Genomic DNA, 22727 nt, shown 5'->3' on the forward strand with positions numbered 1-22727 from the left:
TAGTTTAAAACTTCTATTGATCAAGACAGCCTAAAGAGAGTTATAAGAGAAGCCATAAACTAGAAGATATCCTAAAATTAATCAAAACAAGATTAGTACCCAGAATTAAACATTCTTACAAATCAAGAAAATATAAAATTCCATAGAAGAATGGACAAAGCCTATAAACAGTCAATTCATAGTAGAAAAAAATCAGATGGCTAATAAATATTTTAAGATAAATTCAGGCTTAAAATTTAGTCTTAAATTTAGTAATAGTGAAGTACAAAGTAAAACAACAATGAGATACCATTTTATATCCATTAGATTGATAAAAATTCAAAATATATTTATAAGGATATGAAAGAATAGCTATATTCATACACTACTGGCGGCAGTGTCTTGCAAAATTGAAGGTGCATATATTTAATACCCAGCAATTCTATTTCTGAGTATAAAGAAACCCTGGCATATATACCCAAGGAGACATGTATAAGGATACTTAATGCAATCTTCTGTGTAACAGTGAAAATTTGGAAGCTAATGTCCATCAATAGGGTAGATATGTTAGATGGCTATGTAAGTCATGATAAATTATTTCTCTGAAAAATATAAAGCAAATTTGATAAAAATATTAATTTACATTATAATCAGGTAATGAGTAGATTGATGGGTGTTTGAATATGTGGTATTTATATGGAAATATTCAATAACCTTAAAATAGAAATAGTCCATAATCTTAAGATGTTTAAGTGTTAATAGATGACAGTGTACTTGTTTCCCTACCTTATTCTCATCCAAAGTTATGACTCAAATGATACGATAAGTCAAATATCAGTGTTGCTTTGGGCAGGCCAACCTTGCAAGGCAACATGAGGCATCTCTCTACTCACTTAAAGCAGCAGAAATCCATTTCACCCATCTTCAGGCCCTTTACCTCTCTTTATTATCACCTTCTAGCAGAGAATCTAATACAAGGTAAGCACTGAAAAATATTTATTGAATGAATAAAGCAAATTATAAAATAATTGTAATTATAATGAAAAATAAAAATTAGATATAAAGAGATATCGATTTGAAAGAGAACTTAAAGGAAACATAGGTAGAAATTAAAGTATTCAGTTATCTTTTTGAAAAGGCAAGGTGGCTCAACTAAATGGGAACTTTTATAAGACTGAATGATGACCTTCCGTCACTTACAAACTTTTTGTGATCACCCCCCCACCACCACCACCATTTTTAAATCTGAAGAACAGTTCAACAATCTTTAAGTGATATATTTAGTCAAATTTGAAATAAGATGGTCTTTTGAGAATAAAAATATAGAAAATCAACATAAATCTTCCTCTTAGATATCAGCTTAAGGCTGCAGCTGAAATGAAGAACACAAGGAAAGAACAAGTCCATTTAGAAGAGAAATAGCCTTCAGAGAAACTCAGGAAAGCAAGAGGTGAGAAAGATAAGGAAGCCATTGGTTCTTGGCATCGTCCTGGGGAAGACATGTCCTGGCTCGTAAATAGACCTCTCTGGTTCTGGGAACGGAGATGAAGTACAACGATGTCAGTGATCCACTCTGACCTATGGCAGCCAACCCTGACTTCAATTCACTGCCTGGAACCGCCAGGAGCAAGCATATGCCTCCGGGCCCTGCTCACCACTCCATCCCTCCCCATAGCTGACAGGTCCAAATATCAGCCTCCAGCCCATGTCAGGGCTCTCCAGTGGGATCTCTGAAGAAAGACCAATGGAAAGGGCCAGTCACTCCCCTGTGAAGAGAACCATGGGATGTAATATCCCTAGTTGCAGAGGGAGCAAATGAGGACAACAGGAAGAGAATCCTGGGGATTTTCTAGTCCTGATCCCAGCAGTCTCTGAAGACCAACTCTTCCATGGAATTTCCCAGAGTTCCATAGGGTACTCCAGTAGTCTTTCAATAAACTCCCCTTTTGGCCCAAGGTAATTTTATCTGTGTTATTTGTCACTTAACAACCGAAAGAATCCTGACTATTACAATCAGGAAATCAGAGTCTCAGGCCAGTGACCATTGTAATCACATAACAAACTCCCCTCACTTTGATTCCAAAAGCTCTGAACAACATTCGATTACAGTTTGACGTCCTATGTTGTTTTTTTTAACTGAGAGAGAATGCTCTTATTAGGCTGACATGACTATTATGCTTGAACATTTTATTTCTCATTATAAATCAACTAATTAGAATTCTGGCTTTTCTTGTGAGTGTAATGAGCACCAAGTCAATCTGCGTGAGTCAGACAAACTCTGAAGCACAGATGAAAGGGTTTTTCTGGAAATGTAAAACTGAAGACAAGATTCTGGTAAGTTCACCAGGGGTAACGCTATGCTAGAAGTACTCTTGGAAGTTGGAAGGTGGACCCAGCACCACCCACAATTTGCCACACATGCCCTCTTCGACCTTTAAAGGCCGAGAACTAGAGATGTCTCTCCTAAGATGAGACAGGAAAAGTAGTCCGATACCGCAGTTATCATTAAAGCCAATGTACTAGTCAAAACACCTATGCCTGCACTACCACCAGTGACATCCTGTGTGAATCTATGACAAGATGAGGCACCAAAGCCCACAGAATCACAATTTCTTAAATCTGGAAGAGTTTTAAACATCAGCTTTTCTTTGCTGCTTTCTCTGGAGGAGGGGCAGACAGTTTCTCTCCCAGCTTCCTGGCAGCCAGGACAAGGGCATGTGACATCTCAGTAAATCAGATGGTCCCACCTCAGAGTCTGCATCTGGGTAAGTGACCTCAAGTAGCAGAGAGTTCATCTGGAATTAATCCCATCGCAGGCAGCAGAAGGAGCATTCAGCAACAGAGGGCTGTGCAGTCTACTTGACTCTTGTGGTAGGAGGGAAGGGGGAGCTTACAACCACTCTGGGAAATTCTGTCTCATTCTTAACAGCAACCATCATTTGTTTTAAATCTCATATTGTGCTGTAATGAATATCCCCATCACTCCCTGCTCCTGCTACCTACTGAATGAAGTCTCCCTGCACCATCCCCTGCACACACACTCCAAATCTGATAGTCCTTCCACAGCTGCTGAATGCCAGGCCTGTGTTTTAGAAATCAACTCCTAAGAAACTAGTGAGCAAGAGGTAGAGAGGAAAGATAAAATGCAGGACCATTTGAAGCTGCTCTCACTCCTAATCAAAACCAAGCCCTTGCTAAGTTACCTAGCACTTTGGAAGCAGTTCTCCCCTCAGACACACACGTCTGGGAACCCCAAGATCCTAATCCCTGCTTTACCACTAGGTAATCTTGAGGCCTTGAGCAAGTCATTTAAACCTTCTGCATCTTAATTCCCCCCCATCAGTTTCTGTCCCATAAATATTTATAGAATAGATGGATGGATTTATTAATTAATGAGGAATTATATTCCTTGATTATCTCGGTGCTTTGATTTCCTCTTCTATTTTCCTTTTCGATACAATTAAAAAAATACCTATCCAAATGACTTTATATAATTGTTAGGAGGAAAGGGATAGCGGATAATGTATATGGAAGTTCTTTGAATGATATGGCGCGTATGTACATTTTTGCATGAAGGAGAATGTACGACAGTGATTAAGGAACATGAGCTCTGCAGTCAGGCAGAACAGACATGAGTTTAAAACCCAGCTCTGGTGCTTAGTAGGTAAGGCCTTTTGGAAAATTACCTCTCTGAGCCCCTTCTCAATGGAGGCAATTGCAACAACTATCTCAAAGAATGAGAATTCCATGAAATAAGGCACATAAAGCCCTTAACTCAGTGATAGACACATAGGATGTGCCCATTAACACTTAGAAGAAAAACAGTATCAAACAGTGGAAGGGCATGGGTTTTGTGTGTTTTTTTTTTTTGCTTGTTAATTTGATTATTCAAGCTGCAGGGTGGAGAATGGATTGTAAGGGAGGAGCCTGGAGGCAGAGGAACTCGTTGGGATACTTATATTAGCAATTAGGTCTGGGTCAGTGACTTCTCTCTTGCTCCTGTCTCAAATATCCACTTATCGGTATTATCTGATATGCTCTTCCTCCCATTTTTCTGCCTCAGTGAATGGCCCCAGTAACCCCAGTCGCTTAAGCCAGAGCCTAGGAATCAACCTTGAGTCTTCTTTCCTCTCACAATTCATCAGTCATCAAATAGATGTCTATTCCTCTCCCTTAATATGTCTGAAATCTGAACCCTTCCCTCCTTCCACACCACCATCAAAGGGCAGGTCCTTGTTATGTCTGGCCTTGGTTAGTCTTCTGACTGCAGTCTCAGTTGTCTACCAATCTGTTTTCTGAGTTCTAAACACAAATCGGATCATTTCTACACCACTTGAAAAGCTTTCACTGTAGCCTGCATGGTAAAGTCCAAACACTTTAACATAGTTTTCAGGCCCTGCTTGTTTTGTCTCCATCATCTCTCTCCAACGTTAGCTGTTGTCACTGCAAAGTTGTACTCTATGAACCAAGCATGCCCATCATAGGTCCCACTCCTCCCTGCCTTGGTAGGTCCTTTATCTTCTGCCCAGGTGCCCTTCTTTCCTGTTGATCTGGCCAACTCCAACTCACACTCCATGACTCAGCTCAGGGGTCACTTCCATCTGAAAGCCTTTTCTCACCTTCCAAATCTGAGTTATGTCCTCCGCTTGCACCTTATGTTCACCCTAGCATGTTGTAGAGTGTAGGTTGGCACATTCAACACCTGTTTCAATCTCCCTTCTCCCTGTATTTCTCTACTTAGAAGCTCAAACCACTCTTGGAACCGAGAGTGGCGATGTCACAGTGTAGCCAATAGATGAAGAACGAAGATCCTGAAGAGGGTTTCCCTTTCCCACTTCTTTCTTTCTAGATCAGATTGAGATTGGGAAGCATAGCAACCATCTTGAGACTGTGAGAAAGAGAGCAACCTGCAAAACTCATAGACAAGAAAGACAAAAAGACCCTATATCCTTGATGACATTGTTTAGGTGCCATAGCAGTCTTGAATTCCCTTATATTTCATGCCAGGTGACCAAATTCCTTCATTATTCAAATTATCAGTTAAGTTTTCTTTTACTTTCAGCCAAGTGTATTTCTGACTGATATATGAGTATTGATTGGTTGTTTTTCTGTTTAATATATTAAACAAATGAGCTACTTCAGGAATGAGGCTGTCCTTTGTCTCTATCTTCCTAGTCTAGTATTTGATTGTTCTTAGTACATAGTAGGCACTCATTAAATGCTTATGTTGAAGAATGAATGCAGATACATTGGACAAATGTAATTTCTTTAGGCTTAGTAAGTTTTGGAAGCCATTTGAAAGAACAATATAAGGTTTACATGTTAGGGTAATAATTTAACTCTGTAAGGACCACATATGGAATCAAATTAGATACGGAGAGCAGCAAGATTTCTGTAATTCTGATAAGTTCTTATTCCTATGAAACCACTACCGTGTCTCAAAGACTCATAGTATTGTAATATCATCCACTGGGACCCAATGAAGACTTTATTTTAAGTAATTATAAATAATGATATTTTTATGACAACCATATAAACTTTCAGTAGTATTTTAAGAGAAATACGAGTAATATCAGTTCATCATTAATGTACATGGTATAAAAGGAAATGTGAGGACTAAATATAAATTCCACCACCATGACATTTTGAAAATCTTAACCACTTACTTGTTTTGTTAGCTCATCAGTCCCAAAAGTTTGAACTGCTTGCATCCCTGATGGATTAGCAATGACAAATAGGCAATTATATATAGGCCTGTCATCTAGGCTAAATAATGGTAGAAATAGCCATCTGATCACAGTAGTTAGAGATATGAAGATTGTTTCAATTACCTATTTCTGTGGCTTAAAAGTTAGTGGCTGAAAATAACCATCACTTTATTATCTCTGATTATATTGGGATGGCTGGGTTCAGCTGGCTGGCTTTTTCGCTCCATTTGACATCAGTTAGAGCTACAGGTTTCCAGGTACTTGACTAAACTTCAATATCCAAGACAGCTCACGCACATGGTTGGCACTTGGTTTTGCCTGTGGTCTGGGAGCTCAGTTGGAGCTATCAAATTCAGTGCCTTGGTTCTCTTCCATGTGCCTTGGTCCCTCTCCATGTGTCTTGGGCTTCTCACGGCATGCCAGCTAGAGTCTAAGAACTAGAAAGTAGAGTCTACCAGTCCCATAAGTGGGTCTGTATTCAGAAGTCCCAGAACATCACTTCTGCCACATTCGATTGACCAAAGCCAGTCACAAGACCAACCCAGTTTCAGAGGGCAGGCAAATAACCTCTGCCTCTTGCTGGGAGCTGTGGCATGCTTGTACAGAGAGGGAAGGAATTGTTGGAGGTCACCTCTGGAGACTAGCAACCACAGTAAGTAAATCAAATAAGCCTATCTTCATAATTTTATCTGGAAGACCTTATTGAGCCCACCTGAATATGCAAAGAAACCTGGTCTTCAAGTTGGTGGGTATAACTTGAGTAGCTACTTTAATGAAGTTAGAGTCAACAAACACTTATAAGGATGGTCTGAGTCAGACATCAATCTATTGTGATGCCCAAACTTTAGATCTAGCAGGTACATATCAGGTGCCTTCACATAAATTTTCTTATCAAATGATTTGAATTACCCTGCCGGGATAGCAATGAAATAGGTTATTATTACCCACCATTAAAACACTACTATGCCAAGACACACAACGCAAGTCAGGACCTGAGTCACAACCCCAAACATCAACGAATGGAAAAGTGTCCCACTTACTTAGCCATTTGGCTTCAAAGTCTACCAGCTAAGGAAGGACACCCTCTATGAAGGAGTAATGCACAGCGAAACAGCCTTTTGGTTCACTCGGAAGTCATTTCAGCAAGTTTGGCCTTCTAGAAAAGTAATCGTTCACTCAGCACTAGCTAAGCACCCATTCCTGGGAGTCCATTTTGGTGATACGATCTCAGGCAGGATTCTTGCCTCAAAGAGGAAAAATGTCAAGCCAAGACCAAGGCATGTCTGCGGAACCAGTAGCCCATGTTGTTTGAAAAATGGAAAATTTGATTCCAGAAATTTCAAAAGAGATAAAGAACCTTTCCCGAGTACTTCCTTTATGAGGTTGGTGCTCAGGCCGGGCCTGCCTAAATGTAGCAATTATCATCTCCATGTTGACAGAGAAAGTGATGTTTGGAGTTCTCCTAATGGCACATCATTCAGAGAGGTAGCATAGAAAAATGGCTAAGGCCATGCGCTTTGGCATTAGCCCGTTTCAGTTCAAATCTTGGCTCATTATAACTTACCAGCTATGAGAGCTTAGCCATGTTAGTTGACTTCTCTGTGCCTTGCTTTTTCCTCCATAGAACGCAGATAATGATGGAACCAACTCCCCGTTTATGTAGGGAGTAAATGAGTTAGCAGACGTAAAACCCTTAGAATAATGCTTGGCACAGAGTAATCACCAGGTAAGTGTTTACTGTTATGAGTATAACTCTTAAAGTTGTAGAAACTCAAATCAAACTGATGAAGCAAACAAACAACAACAACAACAACAAAAAAAAAAAAACAAAGAGGAAAATTCCACCGCACATAAAAAGACCGTCCTCAGAGCTGTCTGTTTCCATGCCTTCGCTTAGCTTCACTTACAGATAGATGCTCCCCGAGCAGACAGATGCCCTCTGTAACTTGCCCCCTGGAAAGGACCTTGCTCCAAACTCCAATTATGAGAGAGCACCTTGCCCCAAACTCCAACTATTAACCTAGAGTGCTTTCTGATCATATACCCAACACTTGGGCTTGTGGGGAGATAAGAGTGAGGAACAAAATCAGCCCAAGCATTTTATGGCCTAACTGGATGGGGGCGAGGATTTATCCAAATGAAGAAAGCTGGACACATGAAAACAAAAGCTCCGACAATGAGTAAGATGGGGAATCAAGAATCGAACTCAAGTCTGTCTCACTGCCTTTCCACGGTCTTTTCAGCACACCACTCTCCTCTTCACATTTTTTTTGTTATCCTTATCACCATCACGACAGGGCAATTCTTTAAACTTTTTTTTTCTTCTGGAAAAATGTTCCACAATTGCGCGGTATTTTAGGAAGAGATAACCCCACACACAAGTGCCTGAGTAGAAAAGTAAAATGCCTTCCTTTCACTGTACTTTGAGAAAAGAAAAAGGAGACAAAGAAACCTCTCTTACTATTGACGTGCAGTCCCATTGCTGTGAAGAGAGCCAAAGTTTTCACAGATGCTGAATGCCCCGTGGGAGGAATACACTGAACGTTTAACCTGTGGCCTAAGCTTTCTACTACTAACTGTGACGAAATCGCTCCTCACACATGTAGGTAAGTGCTCTGTGCCAACAATGCAAACTTAACTGCCTGAACTACTTCTTTACTTCTTGGCCTCCTTCTACTGTCCATTTATGTGACTACAGATGCCTTTCTCTTTGGAATCATAAAATTTTAGAGCAGGAAAGGACTTCACAGATCATCTGATTCAATCCCCTCATTTTCCAGATGGAAACGACTGAAGCCCAGAGAGGATTTATTAGCCAGCACAAGGTCACATAGCAGGGTTAGTGCAGGTCTAGAAGTAGAACCCATGGCTTATGTTTTCCCATACTATGCCCTTTTTGAAAAACCACACTGTGTCCAAAAAGCTACCCAGTGATCCAAAACACTATTAATTTCTTCTCCAGTCGTGTGGATCGCAATAAGTGTTTGGATGAATTCTGGAAATGACACATTTATCATAAAATTTCAACAATAAACACTAATCACTACCACCAAGAGGTAATGAAATTTGGTAAAAATGATAAGACACCTTAGTTTAGGGCTGACCTTGCGTATCTCTCCGTCCTCCAGTAGGTGGTCAGTATTCTCGGGCTGCCTGCAAACTGACCCAGGCTCCCATGAATCTGCTTCTCACCCAGAAAATACTCTATGCCAGAATTGGGTTTTCCGTGTCAGAAAAACTAACTTCTCCTAAAAGCCATCATCCCAGGACCACACCTGGCTAACATATGGATATTTAAATAAGGGCTTCTGAGAAATAAGATCTTAAAATTCTACTTAGATTACACCTCCCTTTCAAAATCGGATCTGCTTCACATGGATTTTGCTGTTGTTTGTTTTTTTCATCCTATGGTTTTGGTTTGTGGTTGTTTGTTTAACGGTCACAGATTCAGTCCAGATATTATATGGAAAATCTTACTTCTTAGAAGGAATCAGCTACACCTGTCTGGTTCTATGGACAAATCATAAAATGATTTTGTATTAGATAATCATATATCCAGGGGCCTTCTGATAATTAGTGAGTTAGCTTTCCATGTCTCAAAGAGTACTTCCAAATTAAGTGAAAGTTCCTTGAGGATTCTTGAGAACAAGATGGGAGGGCAAGAAAGACTCTTAAATTAACTCACTAATTATATTCATATTCCCATCCACTTTTCCTATGTGCCTTAAAGGAAATGTGCCTCTCATTACTTTTCTACACCAAAAGTAAGATGTGCTGGAGACCCCTTGATGTCTAAGGGGTCTTTGAGCCTCCTTGCCTCTCACTCCTTCCATCACTGGCCCATGCCAATTCCTCGGAAACTCACTGATGGAAATGCAACCAACTCTCAAGAGAAACATTAGCTCTGGTTCTAGATTAGCTCACTTAGCCTCAAACTATAGAAATCTCATTTTTAAAGCTTAAGTCATTGATACTATTTTTAGTCTCAACCTGACTATTCCCTACATTACAATTTTTAATTTTTGTTTTCTCTGTGACTTATGTGGAGGGAATTATCCACATATGGAGACTTTTCTGTAGTTAAGGTCAGGACTGATAAGTCCAGTGGTGTCAAGCATTCCAGTTATTGTGGTTTTCAGTATGTTCCACTGAGATATTTACTGCCAGTTTATGGAGGAAAGGTGTTATGTCCTCTTCACATTGGTTCAAAATAAATAGGTAGGCCATTGGTTAAGTTGTGAGAAAAGAAACACATTGTCAAATGCCATCACAACATAATGAACATTATCTAAAAATTAAGATAAATGTGTTGACTAATGTCTCAATAACAAAGTTATACCTGTATTCTGATTTTTTCCCATTAAGCGACAACCTAAAATCTAAATTTACAATTCAATTACTGCTTTTCTTTTATAAGTTGAAGCACATTATTTTGGTCTATTGAGCAAACTCATGCTTATTCATTGCCTTTTAAAGTTGACATTTAACTTCCACAGCTGTACAGTTGGCAATAAGCAAAAGAATAGTTAATATTCAAGAGAGCAGATTCTAAGACACCAAAGCATTCTATTGTGTGGAATGTCCTATAATTAGTGTACATTAACTAAAAGAAAGAATTACATACGAAATTAGCAGAGAACGGTGGAAGGTGCTCATGTAGTTATTTCCTTGTTAATACTCATGAATCAAATAAAACAAACAAGTAATTCTAACAATTCAAACCAATAAGGGCTGATTTTCTAGAGACCATGTCTTCTAATGCATTTACCAGAATAGAACCGAGAACAACTTTTGGTTCTGCAGGCCTTGAAGCCCTAAATCAAATAAGATAGGAATTAGCTATGCCTTTCCCATTATAATTTGCTTTTCAACATAATATATAATTTATTAACTCAAGAAATAATTATTGTGCATTTGCTATAGGTCAGGCCCTCTGTTAGGCACTCAGGATAGAGCTGAGACAGTCTTGCTCTTCAGAGCATTGACTTTAGCACGAAAGGCAAACAAGAATGCAATTCATTGCAACCAAGATGGATAGTGTTAGGAAAAAAGAAACACACAGTGATATGAATATCCAAGGGTCATACCATGGGGGCAGGGTGTGACAGTGGGAAGGAAAGCTCCTCTGGAGGAGGTGACATTGCACATGAGACTTGATGACTTCAGAGTTAAGAATGAACATACACCTCGCATCTTGCTTCCTCAAAAAGTTCCACTAAAACCACATTAAAGAGATTTAAATAAATAAATAAATAAATCCTTAAGAACAGGAAAAACAGAAAAATGGACAAGAGAAACAAATATTGGAAGCTAAAGAGAAGATGGACAAGTGGTCTCTGACTTAGCAGAAAGCTGAGTCTTAAATCAGCGAAGGAGAACTGGGGAGAGCTGTTTAAGAAGCAGTTACTTGTACATAGAGCTCTAAGCCCCTCTTCCATTTCCCAGTGCTGGGCGACTGCCCTTACCCTCGTCCAGCAGGAAGCTAGAAATTTATTCACTGGAAAGGGTAAAAGAGAAAGACCTTGAGCAACAACATGGGTCAGTGACCATACACAATAAAGGATTAATATTGATGTCCCAGCCAATGCCCTTCTCGCGCCAAGAACACAGGCATCGGCCCTCACCCTTCAGATGGGCAGTTCAGGGAGCTTCCTCTGGGGAGTCTGAACAACTCAGAAGGAAAGACTGAAATACTGACACTAGCGCTTCTGGGCAAAAAAAAATAAAAACCCACCTAGATCCCTCCAATGCCGCTCCAAATCAACAAGTCTCACTCACGCTCCAAGCCTCATCTCTTCATCATGAGGAGAAAACCAAGGATTGATTACCAGACACCTGAGGAAAACCTAACATAGAAGATAGATACCTGCTGACAAAGAAAACAAACTGAAAACAAGAAAAATCTTGGAGGAAATAGAAACTATGCATGAATAAAAAAAGAAAAAATTAAACAAAAACAAACTATCTTTAACATCTCCCGATAGATATTATCTAGAGAAGATATTGCAGTCATTAAATTAAAAAAAAAAAAAAAGATGCTATAAAAATAGAAAACAAAAAGAGAACTCAATAGTACAGCTGAAGAAACAGAGAAGCAAAGTAGGGGACAAAGACAAAACTAAAATAGAAAAGACAAGACAATCAAAGACTGAGGCAAGCAATCTAACATCCAAATAAAGAATTTTCAAAAAGAAAGAACAGAAAATGAATCACTGATGAAGTAAATCAAGAAAATTTCCCCTGAACTGATAGATACGAGTTTCTAGACTGAACAGGTTCGCCCAGTATCTGGCCCAGCTGACTTTCACCTAGCACTTAACCATGCATGCATCAGTTATTACTGTCCTAATTGCTTTACACATATTAACTTACTTAATCATCACAACAACCCTATAATATGGGTGCCTGTGTAATCTGCATCCCAATTTTACAGATGAAGAAACTGAGGTACAGAACGGTTATACAACTAGCCCAAGATCACACAGCTAGTACGTGGCAAGGCCAGGATTTGAAGGCAGGTCTCTTAGCCCCAGAGCCCACTGCACAATACCACCATGCAGGAGAGAGCCGCTGGGAAATATCAGGATACACTATAGATAGCCCTAGTTGATGTAGTATTTTGAGAGTGCATGCAGAGTCCAGACCCTGATCAATCACCCGAAGCAGACTTCTGTTCCCACCTCCACATGCAACTTCCTTGTCTCCAATACCCTGTCCTACCAACTCTAGTCCTATCAGAAGCTCTAAGTTCCCATTGCCACCTCCAAACTCAACAAGAACACTGCTCTGCACTTGGGCTCATTTGCCTGCACCACGGCCAGGTAAACTCAGGTGAGTCACTGCTCTTCTCAAGGACACAGAGTCTCACTGGTTGCTAGCAAACTTGACAAAAGTTACCTAATATATTTTGCCCAGTTCTATAGTTATTCATGGCAGGATAGTAAGTCTGAAACCAGCCCTTTTATACCTAGAGATAGCTTTATTTGACTTTCACATTTAAATAACTCTGGGTTCAAAATTCTTCTCCTTCAATCCTTTAATGGTATGCTCTTGTATCCAGTGCTGCTGTTGGGAAATTAATGTCAACCTGATTTTTGTTATTTTGCTGCTGTTTCCTTGGTTTCCTAAATAATAATGTTCTGTTCCATTAGCTTTCAACTCCTGTTCCATTTGCTCCATCAGATCTACTTCCCCTGGTATAGGTTGCCTATATCTCGTTCTTCATGATGCTTTTGTTCTTTAGATGTGTCACGATTTTTTTAAAACTGGAACTTCATCTGTATTATTCCTAAAACTATCCGTTGCCTCCACTTTTGATGACTACATAGGCGGACCAGTGAAAACTGAGCCTAAGCTCGTGTCTTCACTGAGTGTGGGAAATACGAGTTGAGTGCAGATGGCTGGGATTAACTGTACTTATTTTCCCTGGCATTTCTTTCTCCCTAAGGTGCACTACCCAGTTCTTCTATATCCAAGACCGCTTTCTCTAACTGGAGTTGGGGGAGACAACTCAGGGTCCTACTGGCTCTCTAAGGCTCTCATTACAGATCTCAGTGCTGAGATCGGAGCTTCAGAGAAGCTGACTATTGGTGTCAAATCTTCTATTATATAGAGCCCTGGCTGTCGCATTTTCTTCCTTGGATTAAAAACAGCAGTCAAAGACAATGCAGAAAATGCAACTTTGAGCATATAATCCGAGTTTGCAAACACAATAGACAAGACTCATCCATCTCCTGCCTAAGCCTGGCCCACGGCGATCCCAGCTCCCCCGCTGGACTGGACTGAGGCTCCATCTAGCGACCTCATCTCTGACCTTTTCCTTTCTCCCCTCTTCCCATCCCGTAGACTTCTCCTATTCTAGTCCTTTATTTTCTTTAGCGTTTCTCAGAGTTTTGATACAGTTTTGAAAGTCTGCCTCTGGATTCATTCTGCCTTCCCACGTCTTTGCTGGAAAGTTGGGATTACAGCACAGGGAAGGGAGTCGGCAGGATGTTTTTAGCTCATCACCTTGATGAAAGCCAGAAGCACACCCTCCTCCAGGACCATCCTGGGGATACTCCTCGCGGAGCTGCCAGCCAACTCAGAGGTGCTCCGGCAGGCTGGGGATGCAGGCCAGCCTTACTGAAGCAACCGGGGTCAGGACTCGCAGGCTTAGAATGCCTGGCCTGAATCATAACAGGTGACTGTGAAATGAGCTGTGACATTATCGTTTAGGGCATTCTCACTCCCATCTCAGGCAGACTCTGTAAAACAGCCAACGGACCCATAACTCATGCCTGAAGGAAGCTTATCTAACGCGGATGTTCTCCATAGGGCACATCAGAACTTTCTTCTGCTTAGCATCACTAGATAGCACTTTAGCCCAATACTTGGGAGCCATTTCAAACAGCAAAATCATCAGCAACACACACACACAAAATGTCACTAAACAGACCTGGAAAGGACACTTGCTTACAGTATGAGAGCCTCGCCTTGTTCAACCTCAGCTGATAACGTGGGCATCTCACACTTATCACCACACTCTTTACATGTTCGTCAGTGATGGCAACAGCTCCCCAAGTATTGATTTTTGGGGTTATAAATAAATTTTAGTGAGTAGGAGAATTCGCAAATATGGAATCCATGAACAATATGGATTGATTGTATTATTATTAGGTTGTCGCAAAATTGCGGTTTTTGCAATTATTTTTAACCTTTTAAACCGCAATTACTTTTGCACCAACTATGCATATTGATGGGGCAGGGGGAACATTTTGTTAAAAAAAGAATTCTGTAAAATGCCACGTAAAGGGCATTTTGTTGGCCTTGGTACTCCTCTCATCGCTTCACCCCTGCAAACAAACCTCCTGAATCATTAAGAAACATTTTGTGCAATCTGAAGCAGTTTAACAATTACTCACAATTTGTGCCGATCTGGTGGGTGTCTAGTAAAGAGGGCTCCAAAGCCTGTCATCGGCAAGCCAGTGTCCCTGGGAAGAAGATAACAAGTTTTAGAAACACGTCAGATTGACATTTATAGACTATCAAAGCCAGAGAAAACTAATTTGGGACTGAATTTTTATGGCAATTCTTTCTTAAAGGATTTCCATGTTTGCAACTTTATGTACTTTTGCAAAGTAAAATGTCCCAGTGTGTAAATGGACATTGCAGCATTTCATCGTTAGTTTGACTACATTTTCCAATAATTACAATATAAGACAGTCTATATCACACTTCCATAGAAAGGTACTGTTGCAGGACTATAGCTGTGACTAAGAAACAGTTCCAACCCTTAAGGAACTCTCTGTCTCAGGGGAAACACACATACATATAACTAACTAGAATCTAAGTACAACAGCTATGTAGAACATAAGCAAAATGCTCAGAGGGCAAAGACATAAGAGCAACTAATTCTGATTAATAACAGCTTACCTAATTCTTAATGCACCTCAGGCAATATTTCTATGCACATTTCATACTTTATTTCATCTGAATTTCAGAAAAGCTCTACGAAGTAGATACTTTTATAATTCCTATTGTACAGGTGAATAAACTGAGGGTTATCGATACCACATGACTTTTATAAGTCAATTGTGGAGCTGGGGGTCAAACCTAGATAGTCAGAACCCTGACTGGAAACACGTGTACAGAAGAAATGACATTGTAGCTGGACCCAGAATGAGTAGTGCTGATTGGCAAACAACCGAGGGAAGGGAATTCCAAACAGATGGAATGGCATCGACAGAAAGTGTTGAGATGTGTTCCTCTGATGTGAGCTGGGGTCACTATACCACTTCAACAGTTATGTAAATCCTTCCCTGTATGTGCCTGGTCTGTAAGCAAAGGGAAATATTAAGCATACCTTTCAACAATCCCAGAGTTCATTGTTTCCTCATTCAATAAAGCCTTGCTTTTCATTTCGGCCAGTTCTGTGTTTAAATAAACTTGTGCCATTTGTTCTTGTGTTTCTGATATCCAAGTCTGGAAAAGCAGAAGCCATATATAAGAAAAGTAAATTAACTGTAAAGAATGGTCAGTTACTAAAATATATTTCTTTGAAGAACATTCTGATTTTAATTGTTGAATTCACTGACATTAAAAATAAGTGATATCTCATAGCAGTTAACTATTTCATCATAACTACGTAAAAATGGCAATTCCTTACTATGTGTTGTTGGAAAATAAAATTCAAATTAGTTGTTTCTATGAAATGGAAAGTACTGCATTCAATTAAATAGTAATTACATCTGCTTTCTATTTCCTTCTCAAGGTAAATATATTTTAACTTCTCTAAGTAAAGAAATGTTTGTAGCAATCATTTTGTAAATCACATAGGACTTCAGACACAATCATCATCGTCCTCATCATCATTCTCCATTCTCTATCGTAGATGACAAACTCAATGAATTACAAGCAATTATTACTATGAGGAAAATTTTCAGACTGTAAGATGTACTCTAACCAATTGCAGATGCATCATGGGTAACATCTAGGGGATCGTAGGAACAAAAACGGAGGCTGAAGATTGAATATTTCCATACAAACGCTAGAAGATCACAAATGTGGAGGTTCACAGCACAGAACCAGAACTCACCACCACCAAGAGAACCCATTACTTTCCCTGAGCTTCCAGAATAGGTTCCACAACACACCCAAGGAAGCCCAGATCATATTAATCTCATTAGATGTTGTTTAAAAACGGAGAAACCACTGTATAGAAATTTGGAGACTTCAACTGCAAGACTATCATAGCTATAATCACATGCCTTTGGTCCACTTTGGGTCAGTATAAGGCTCTATAATAACTAGGAATCCATCCTACTGAAAGCAATTTTACTTGGAGTCTCTGGTCCTACTTCCCTGGTCGACTCCATGGCCCTGCTGATCCTTGGCTCCCTGAGTCATGTCCTCTAAGACCTCAACTTCCGGAATCACCAGCCTCCCAGCCCAGTTTCCCAGCTCTGATTCCTACACCCTCAGTTCAACTACTCCTCTTCTTAGATTCCCAGATTCACAAGTCAATGGCAGAGGACACAGTATTGGGCTTCATATTTTATACTTTCACGAAAAATAAGACATATCTTTTAGGGGGGAAAATTACTAGTTACCGTTTTGTTTTAAGGTGTAAGTTTGACCCCAAAATTAACCTTAGGTATGCTCTGATCATTTGGGGCAGTAAAATACTTGAACAAATTAATAAACACCTTTGAAAATTGTATGAAACAAAGATATCACCAAACATGAAATAATGAGAAGTAAACAAAAACAGATGATAATAGCATTGGTGGAGCTTAAGTTTATTGAGTTCTTATTCTGTGTCAGACATTGCATTAAGCACTGTGTATGCGTTATTTCATTAAACACTCCAAGTAACCCTAGGAGTGTTGTGTATCAATCATGGTCGCAGACGAAAAAGAACAATGAAATGGGGAACTGAAGAGATTTTAATGAAGGTTGTATTAATAAAAGTGTGGCCAGCCAGCATTCAGAAAATCAACAAACAATGTTGAAATGTCATTGGAGGATAGCAATAGTGGGGAGCCATAATGGAGCGGCAGTTACTGGAACCCTGAAAGACCTACAGCTGTAAAAAGAGGGCCACGTGATAGTTGTGGCTTTCAGAACAGACAGACAGTGTCTTAGTCCATTACTGGTTACAAGTGCTGCAGACTGGGTGGCTTGTAAACAACAGAAATTTATTTCTCACAGTTCTGGAAGCTGAGAAATCCAAGATCAAGGTGCCGACCGATTCAGTGTCTGGAAAAGGCCATCTTTTCACTGTGTCCTCACATGGCAGAAGGGAGGAGGAGGAAGCTCTCTGGGGGCTTTACTAGAAGCTCACAACCCATCCCAGGGCTCCCAAATGACCCATCTCCTAATACCACTGAGGGGTTAGGATTTCATCATTATAATTTTCGGGGGACCCAAACATTCAGTCTGTATCACATAGCCACTGCCAAACCATGGCCCTGCAGGGAGGAAACCACAGGAATAAATGTTCAAGCTCACTCTCCTCCCACTTCTGATCACCTGCCAGTGCCTTCCACAGGCCAATCCCAACAGGAAGCCAGAAGGCCAGGGAGTTCATTGATGCAATCCATAAAAGTCAGCCTCCTTGGCCCAGAGCAGGATTGAAAAGGGTGGAGAATGGATCAGGAGGGAGAAAGAAAGAATGCTTGGAAGAGTTTATTTTCATTTTATGGGAAAACTGAGGCTGAAGGGGATTAAGTCATGACCATGTAAACCATCTAGAAAGTAGAAGTTCCACAATTTAAAACGCATGCAGTCTGATTCATTCATCCATCCATCCAACCATCCATCCACCCATCCCTGCATCCATCCATCCATCCATCCATCCATGTCTATGAAGTGCTGGGCATCTTACTAAATTCTAGGGCTAGAGTAGTAAACTCCAGAAGCTATACTGACTGTAGCTTGGTGATAATAGTACTAAACCATGGGGATAATAGTAACAATAGCACATGGCCAGACCCCATTCAAAATGTCTTCACATTAAATGCTGCTGAATCTTTACTATTCCCACTTTACACCTAAGTAAATAAAGACACAGGATGTTTTAGACTCTTGACCAGTTACAACCTAATAAATGGTGGAGCCAACAATCAAAGAGAGGCCATCTGACTCCAGAGATGGCTTTTTAACCTCGTGTTTTCTTTATCAGAGGCAAATGTTATCCCCCAATATTAGACTGCCTATCATCATCAGTAATAGAACCCCCAAATTTTATCTGGGCCTATGGTGTTTCAGATGACATTGTCTAGTCTCCCTTATACTTAGATACAACCAGGGACTGGTTCTGGACAGTGAGGCATAAGTGGAAGTAATTTATACAACCTCTGGGAAAGGTCCCTCTTCTGTTTTTCCCTTCCTGCTGCATGGAATGCAGATATAATGACAAGTTTCCAGCATCTGTCTTGGGCCCAAAAGATGGAAGAGCAGTAGAAAGCTGGAAGGAGTGGGTTTCCGATTATTTATAGATCCTCCATAGCACTCCTAGCCTGCTATCCTCCAGACTTTTTACATGAAAGAATAAAACCTTATGTGAACAGCCACTGTTGATGTGCGATTTTCGTTGCATGTAGGCAAACCTAATCCTACACCATCGTAGTGTGAAAAATTATTTTGGTCTAAAATGTTCATAACCTGACATAAGGGTGGGTAGTTTATAAAAGCACTAATGTATGTTTAAAAGTCTTTTGGGATGTGGATATATATTATATATACTGGAGATTGGCAATTTGGTATGTGACAGCTAAATTAACAGCACAAACTCACAAACTCACAGGATAATCACTAAAATTTCCATTTAATTTGCATAATAAAATCAAGCTTGAGTCAAATGGTAATACAAAAAATACAGAAAGTTCACTTCATAATATCATTCTTACTCCTTATTTTCCTGAGTATCAATTTTTTTAAAGTCCTCATTTCTAATCTTCCAAGGTGAATTCTTCCCACATGTGCAGCATTAAGAAAACCCAGTAGACATATAACCTGGGTGACTGGTACAGGAAATGAGCAGGTCTCTTAGGACTTCGCTCAAATTCCACATTTGAGGGTAACCAGCCTCTTTCTGCTGAGGATGACTTACCCCCTGGCAGACTCTCTTTCAGATGAGTCATTTTATATGATCCTCAACCGACAGTTTTTTCTTGGGTTCCTTGTAGAGTCGCCAGAAAGCATACTCCTCTGACCTATATTGAAGGAAGTGCAGGTACTTCCCAAGTCAACTCTCTTCTCTGATGCCACAGGCTGCTTCAGGAATGAGTCAGACTCCTGTCCACCAAGTTCCCCAACTTCAGGGAGACACTAATCAAGTTCCCAGCCTAGGCGGCCGCCGGTTGGCTCAGTTGGTTAGAGCGCAGAGCTCATAACACCAAGGTTGCTGGTTGGATTCCCACATGGGCCAGTGAGCTGCGCCCTCCACAAATAGATTGAAAGCAACAATTTGACTTGGAGCTGATGGGTGCTGGAAAAACACACTGCTCCCCAATATTCCCCAATTAAAAAAAAAAGTTCCCAGCCTAGTGTCCCTGAGGCTTTTCTCAAAGACTTGAAGTGAATGAGACATACTTATCACCCCTACAACAAGAGGAGTGGGACTCAGTAAGCACACCAGCTCCAAATGACCCCTTTAAATTCTAAATAGTCTTGGCCAGATCTGTTCAATTTCAACTTTTTTTTTTTTTTTTTTAATTTTCAAGGTGGATGCAAGACCAAGAGGCTCAAAATCAGTTACTGCCCAAATGCTTTGCATGTTCTACATGAGTAATTCGGCATCTCAATTTGTAATGAAGAAGTTGGCCTCCATGATCTTAAACCTTCCGTTATAACTGAGGAAGAGTCTTATTTTACCCTGTTAAACAGCACTCCCCTACCAACTGTAGCTTTTTTGCACCATTGCCAAAAAAGTCATTATCATCAACAAGTAAACACTGAGACTTTGTTAGAAGTCTGTATCTTTAAAAGTCATTCAAAAGACTATTCCTATTTCTCAGCAGTTTTGCCCTTGGAAATTCTGGCTGTTTTGATGTCTAGGTGAACTCAGTAGTGTCATATTTAAAGGATCCCAGAGAAGCGAGAGACTCCTTCCCATTATTATTTTAATCAACTGGGTCTCATGCAGTACAATCAGACAAATAATTCCATTGTTTTTCTCCACTGCCTTTTTATGCTAGCCTTTGGGGGATGGTTCATTCCTTGCCCCTACAAAAAATAAATCTTGGACAAGTGTTATATTTTTTCCGGTCACTCTCAGAAAACAAAACAATTATGTCACAAACACAGGTACAGCTAAGTAATTAATATTAGTAAGATAATCACAAGAGAGCTTTTTAGTTGTCTAGTTGTCTGAGGGAAGGGAGGAGCAGAGCAAGTGAAGAAATAGAAAATCAGCTAAAACCCCCTGCCCACACATTTCCCTCCGCTCACTTCTCAGACTGGGAGCAGACCCTAACTGGAGAAAGGGAAGAGCTTTAATTTTATATGAAATTGATAATTTTGATGAGATATTTTAATTATTGAAATGTGACCAATAGACATTTTACTATCTGAGAGTGCCCATAAAAATGATGGAAATTGCCCACGATTTTATCCATGGGTAGAGAAAAAACTAACTCCACAAAGCAGAGCAAACAGACAATGGAGGCAAAAAACATAGGTGTGTGTCTGTGTGTGTGTGTGTGTGTGGAGTGATTGCACATTTTGAGTTCCATTTGTTCAACAATAACAGTTACATTTGCTTTAGCAAACTGATATACACAAACAATTAAAATCCAGTTTATCTAAAAGTTAAGTTCAGTGCATGATTAGTGCTATAGAAAAAGAGTTGCAAAGGAGAATGATGGGATCAAAATGGCAGGTGACTACTTTCGTTCCTGTCCCAAATCCCTATCAATGATAGAGAAGATATTTGCTAGAATAAACCCACAGCTGCAGCAGAAAACAAGGAAAGTACATCTAGTGGGCCAAAATTGATACAGAATTTCTGAAACTGGACAGGTCAATTCAGTGTGCTGATATCAGAAAAGAGGCTGGAACCCACGGCAGCAACTCCAAGCCCAGAGATTATGGAGACAGGAAGAATGAGGGGTCCCCTTATCCCAAAACAGTTTCCTTTCTCCTGGTTGAAGTGGTTCTCCCACAATAGCATTTAAAATTCTTCCATTTACAAAACTTTGATCTCTATGCCTCTTTCAGGTACTTAGATCTGAATGCAAGAAGTATCAATAAGACTAGAGTTGTCAAAATAACATTCAATGTCAAAGAAAAAAAACACTGGAACCAATTCAGTAAATGACAACTGAATTTCTCAGATCCAGTATAATTATATCCCTTTATATTCCTTTAAGGGATATTTTAATTAATTTAATAATTTTTAAACGTCTTATTTTCATCCACTGAACTAGCTCATATCTGAGGCCTACTTAGCTGTGCTTCATCTATTTATAAAATGAGTGTTAGCATATTTTTGTGCTAGTCATTTATGTGCCATTTTTAAGTCTAAAAAAAATGTCTGTAATGTTGTTAATACTAATATTAGCCTAATTTGCTCATCAATATTGTCTTGTGAGTTCCAAAAATGCCTTGGCATTGGTTCATTAGCTGTATGAGAAAAATCTGTCTATCAAAATAACTCGCTTTTCTTTGTTCCTTTGTGTCCGAAAAGTTGTCACCTTCTATGACACAGCACCAAATGTGCTCTGCACTTAATCCTTCTGAGATTACAGGATTCAACATGTCCCGCTTCCGTAGAGTCAGTCTTATGACTGCGATTATGACAGGGCCTGGGGTCGTCTCAGGTGAGAGACTTGACAAATGAACAAAAGATGACAGAAGTACTCTTGATCATTTGAGTTTGCATGGGACGCATCCTGGTATAGCTAAGTAACCCCTGAATAAAGTCCAAATAAAATACCAAAACAAAATACTGTAGTTTAAAGTGCTCTTTCCCAAAATCACTTAGACTAATGATAACCAGAGAAAGGCCAGTGAACTTGAATTACTGCTCCCCTGTAAATCTGGATCTCCTGTGGCCCCATTCCTGAAGCCTGAGGGACCATCAGCATAGGAAATTCATTAAGCCACCATTGAAATCTGAGGGCTATGTTTCCAGTTTCCTTCAAGAGATGGTTCAGCTCAGGAGCTTCACAGGGGCCATCCCCACTAGGAAGCCATGTCTGACCCTCCCTGCCACCCATGTCAGTTCAGGTGCCCCTCACAGCACCCATCATACACTTCTCCCTTTCATAGCATCCATCATCACTGTGGTTGCTCATCCCAATTTCCTCCATGCCTTTGAGTTCCTAATATAGAGGGATCTTGTTTTGAATTCTGTTTCTTACCCTAGCATTTAACGTAATAACTTGGCATAATGTTTCTTACTCCAACACTTGGCAAAATAATAGGACCTCAGTACATGTTTATTGAATGTAGTCCTTCCTTCCTTTCCCCCTCCCTCCTTTCCTTCATTCCTTCCTTTCTTTCTTCAACAAGTATTTATTGAGCACTCACTATGTGCCAGGCACCGTTCTAGAAACT

General features: G+C 40.0%; 1 protein-coding gene across 7 annotated transcripts in view; it reads right to left on the bottom strand.

The window, feature by feature from the left end:
- Positions 1 to 22727, bottom strand: part of CFAP95 (cilia and flagella associated protein 95) — a 138096-nt gene that overhangs the window by 82334 nt on the left and 33035 nt on the right. For all 7 annotated transcript variants that reach the window (XR_016019425.1, XR_016019426.1, XR_016019424.1 and 4 more), the window contains exons 3-4: positions 15529 to 15647; positions 14588 to 14656 (exon numbers count right to left, since the gene is read on the bottom strand). Coding sequence is in view for 3 of the 7 variants with exons in the window: in XM_074330543.2 (XP_074186644.2) it covers positions 14588 to 14656; positions 15529 to 15647 (188 nt within the window). In the remaining 4 variants the exon portion in view is untranslated. The remainder of the gene's footprint in view (positions 1 to 14587; positions 14657 to 15528; positions 15648 to 22727) is intronic.

The sequence above is a fragment of the Rhinolophus sinicus genome, chromosome 16 (assembly GCF_057876585.1).
Source record: "Rhinolophus sinicus isolate RSI-liver-muscle chromosome 16, RSI-T2T, whole genome shotgun sequence".
NCBI lineage: Eukaryota > Metazoa > Chordata > Mammalia > Chiroptera > Rhinolophidae > Rhinolophus > Rhinolophus sinicus.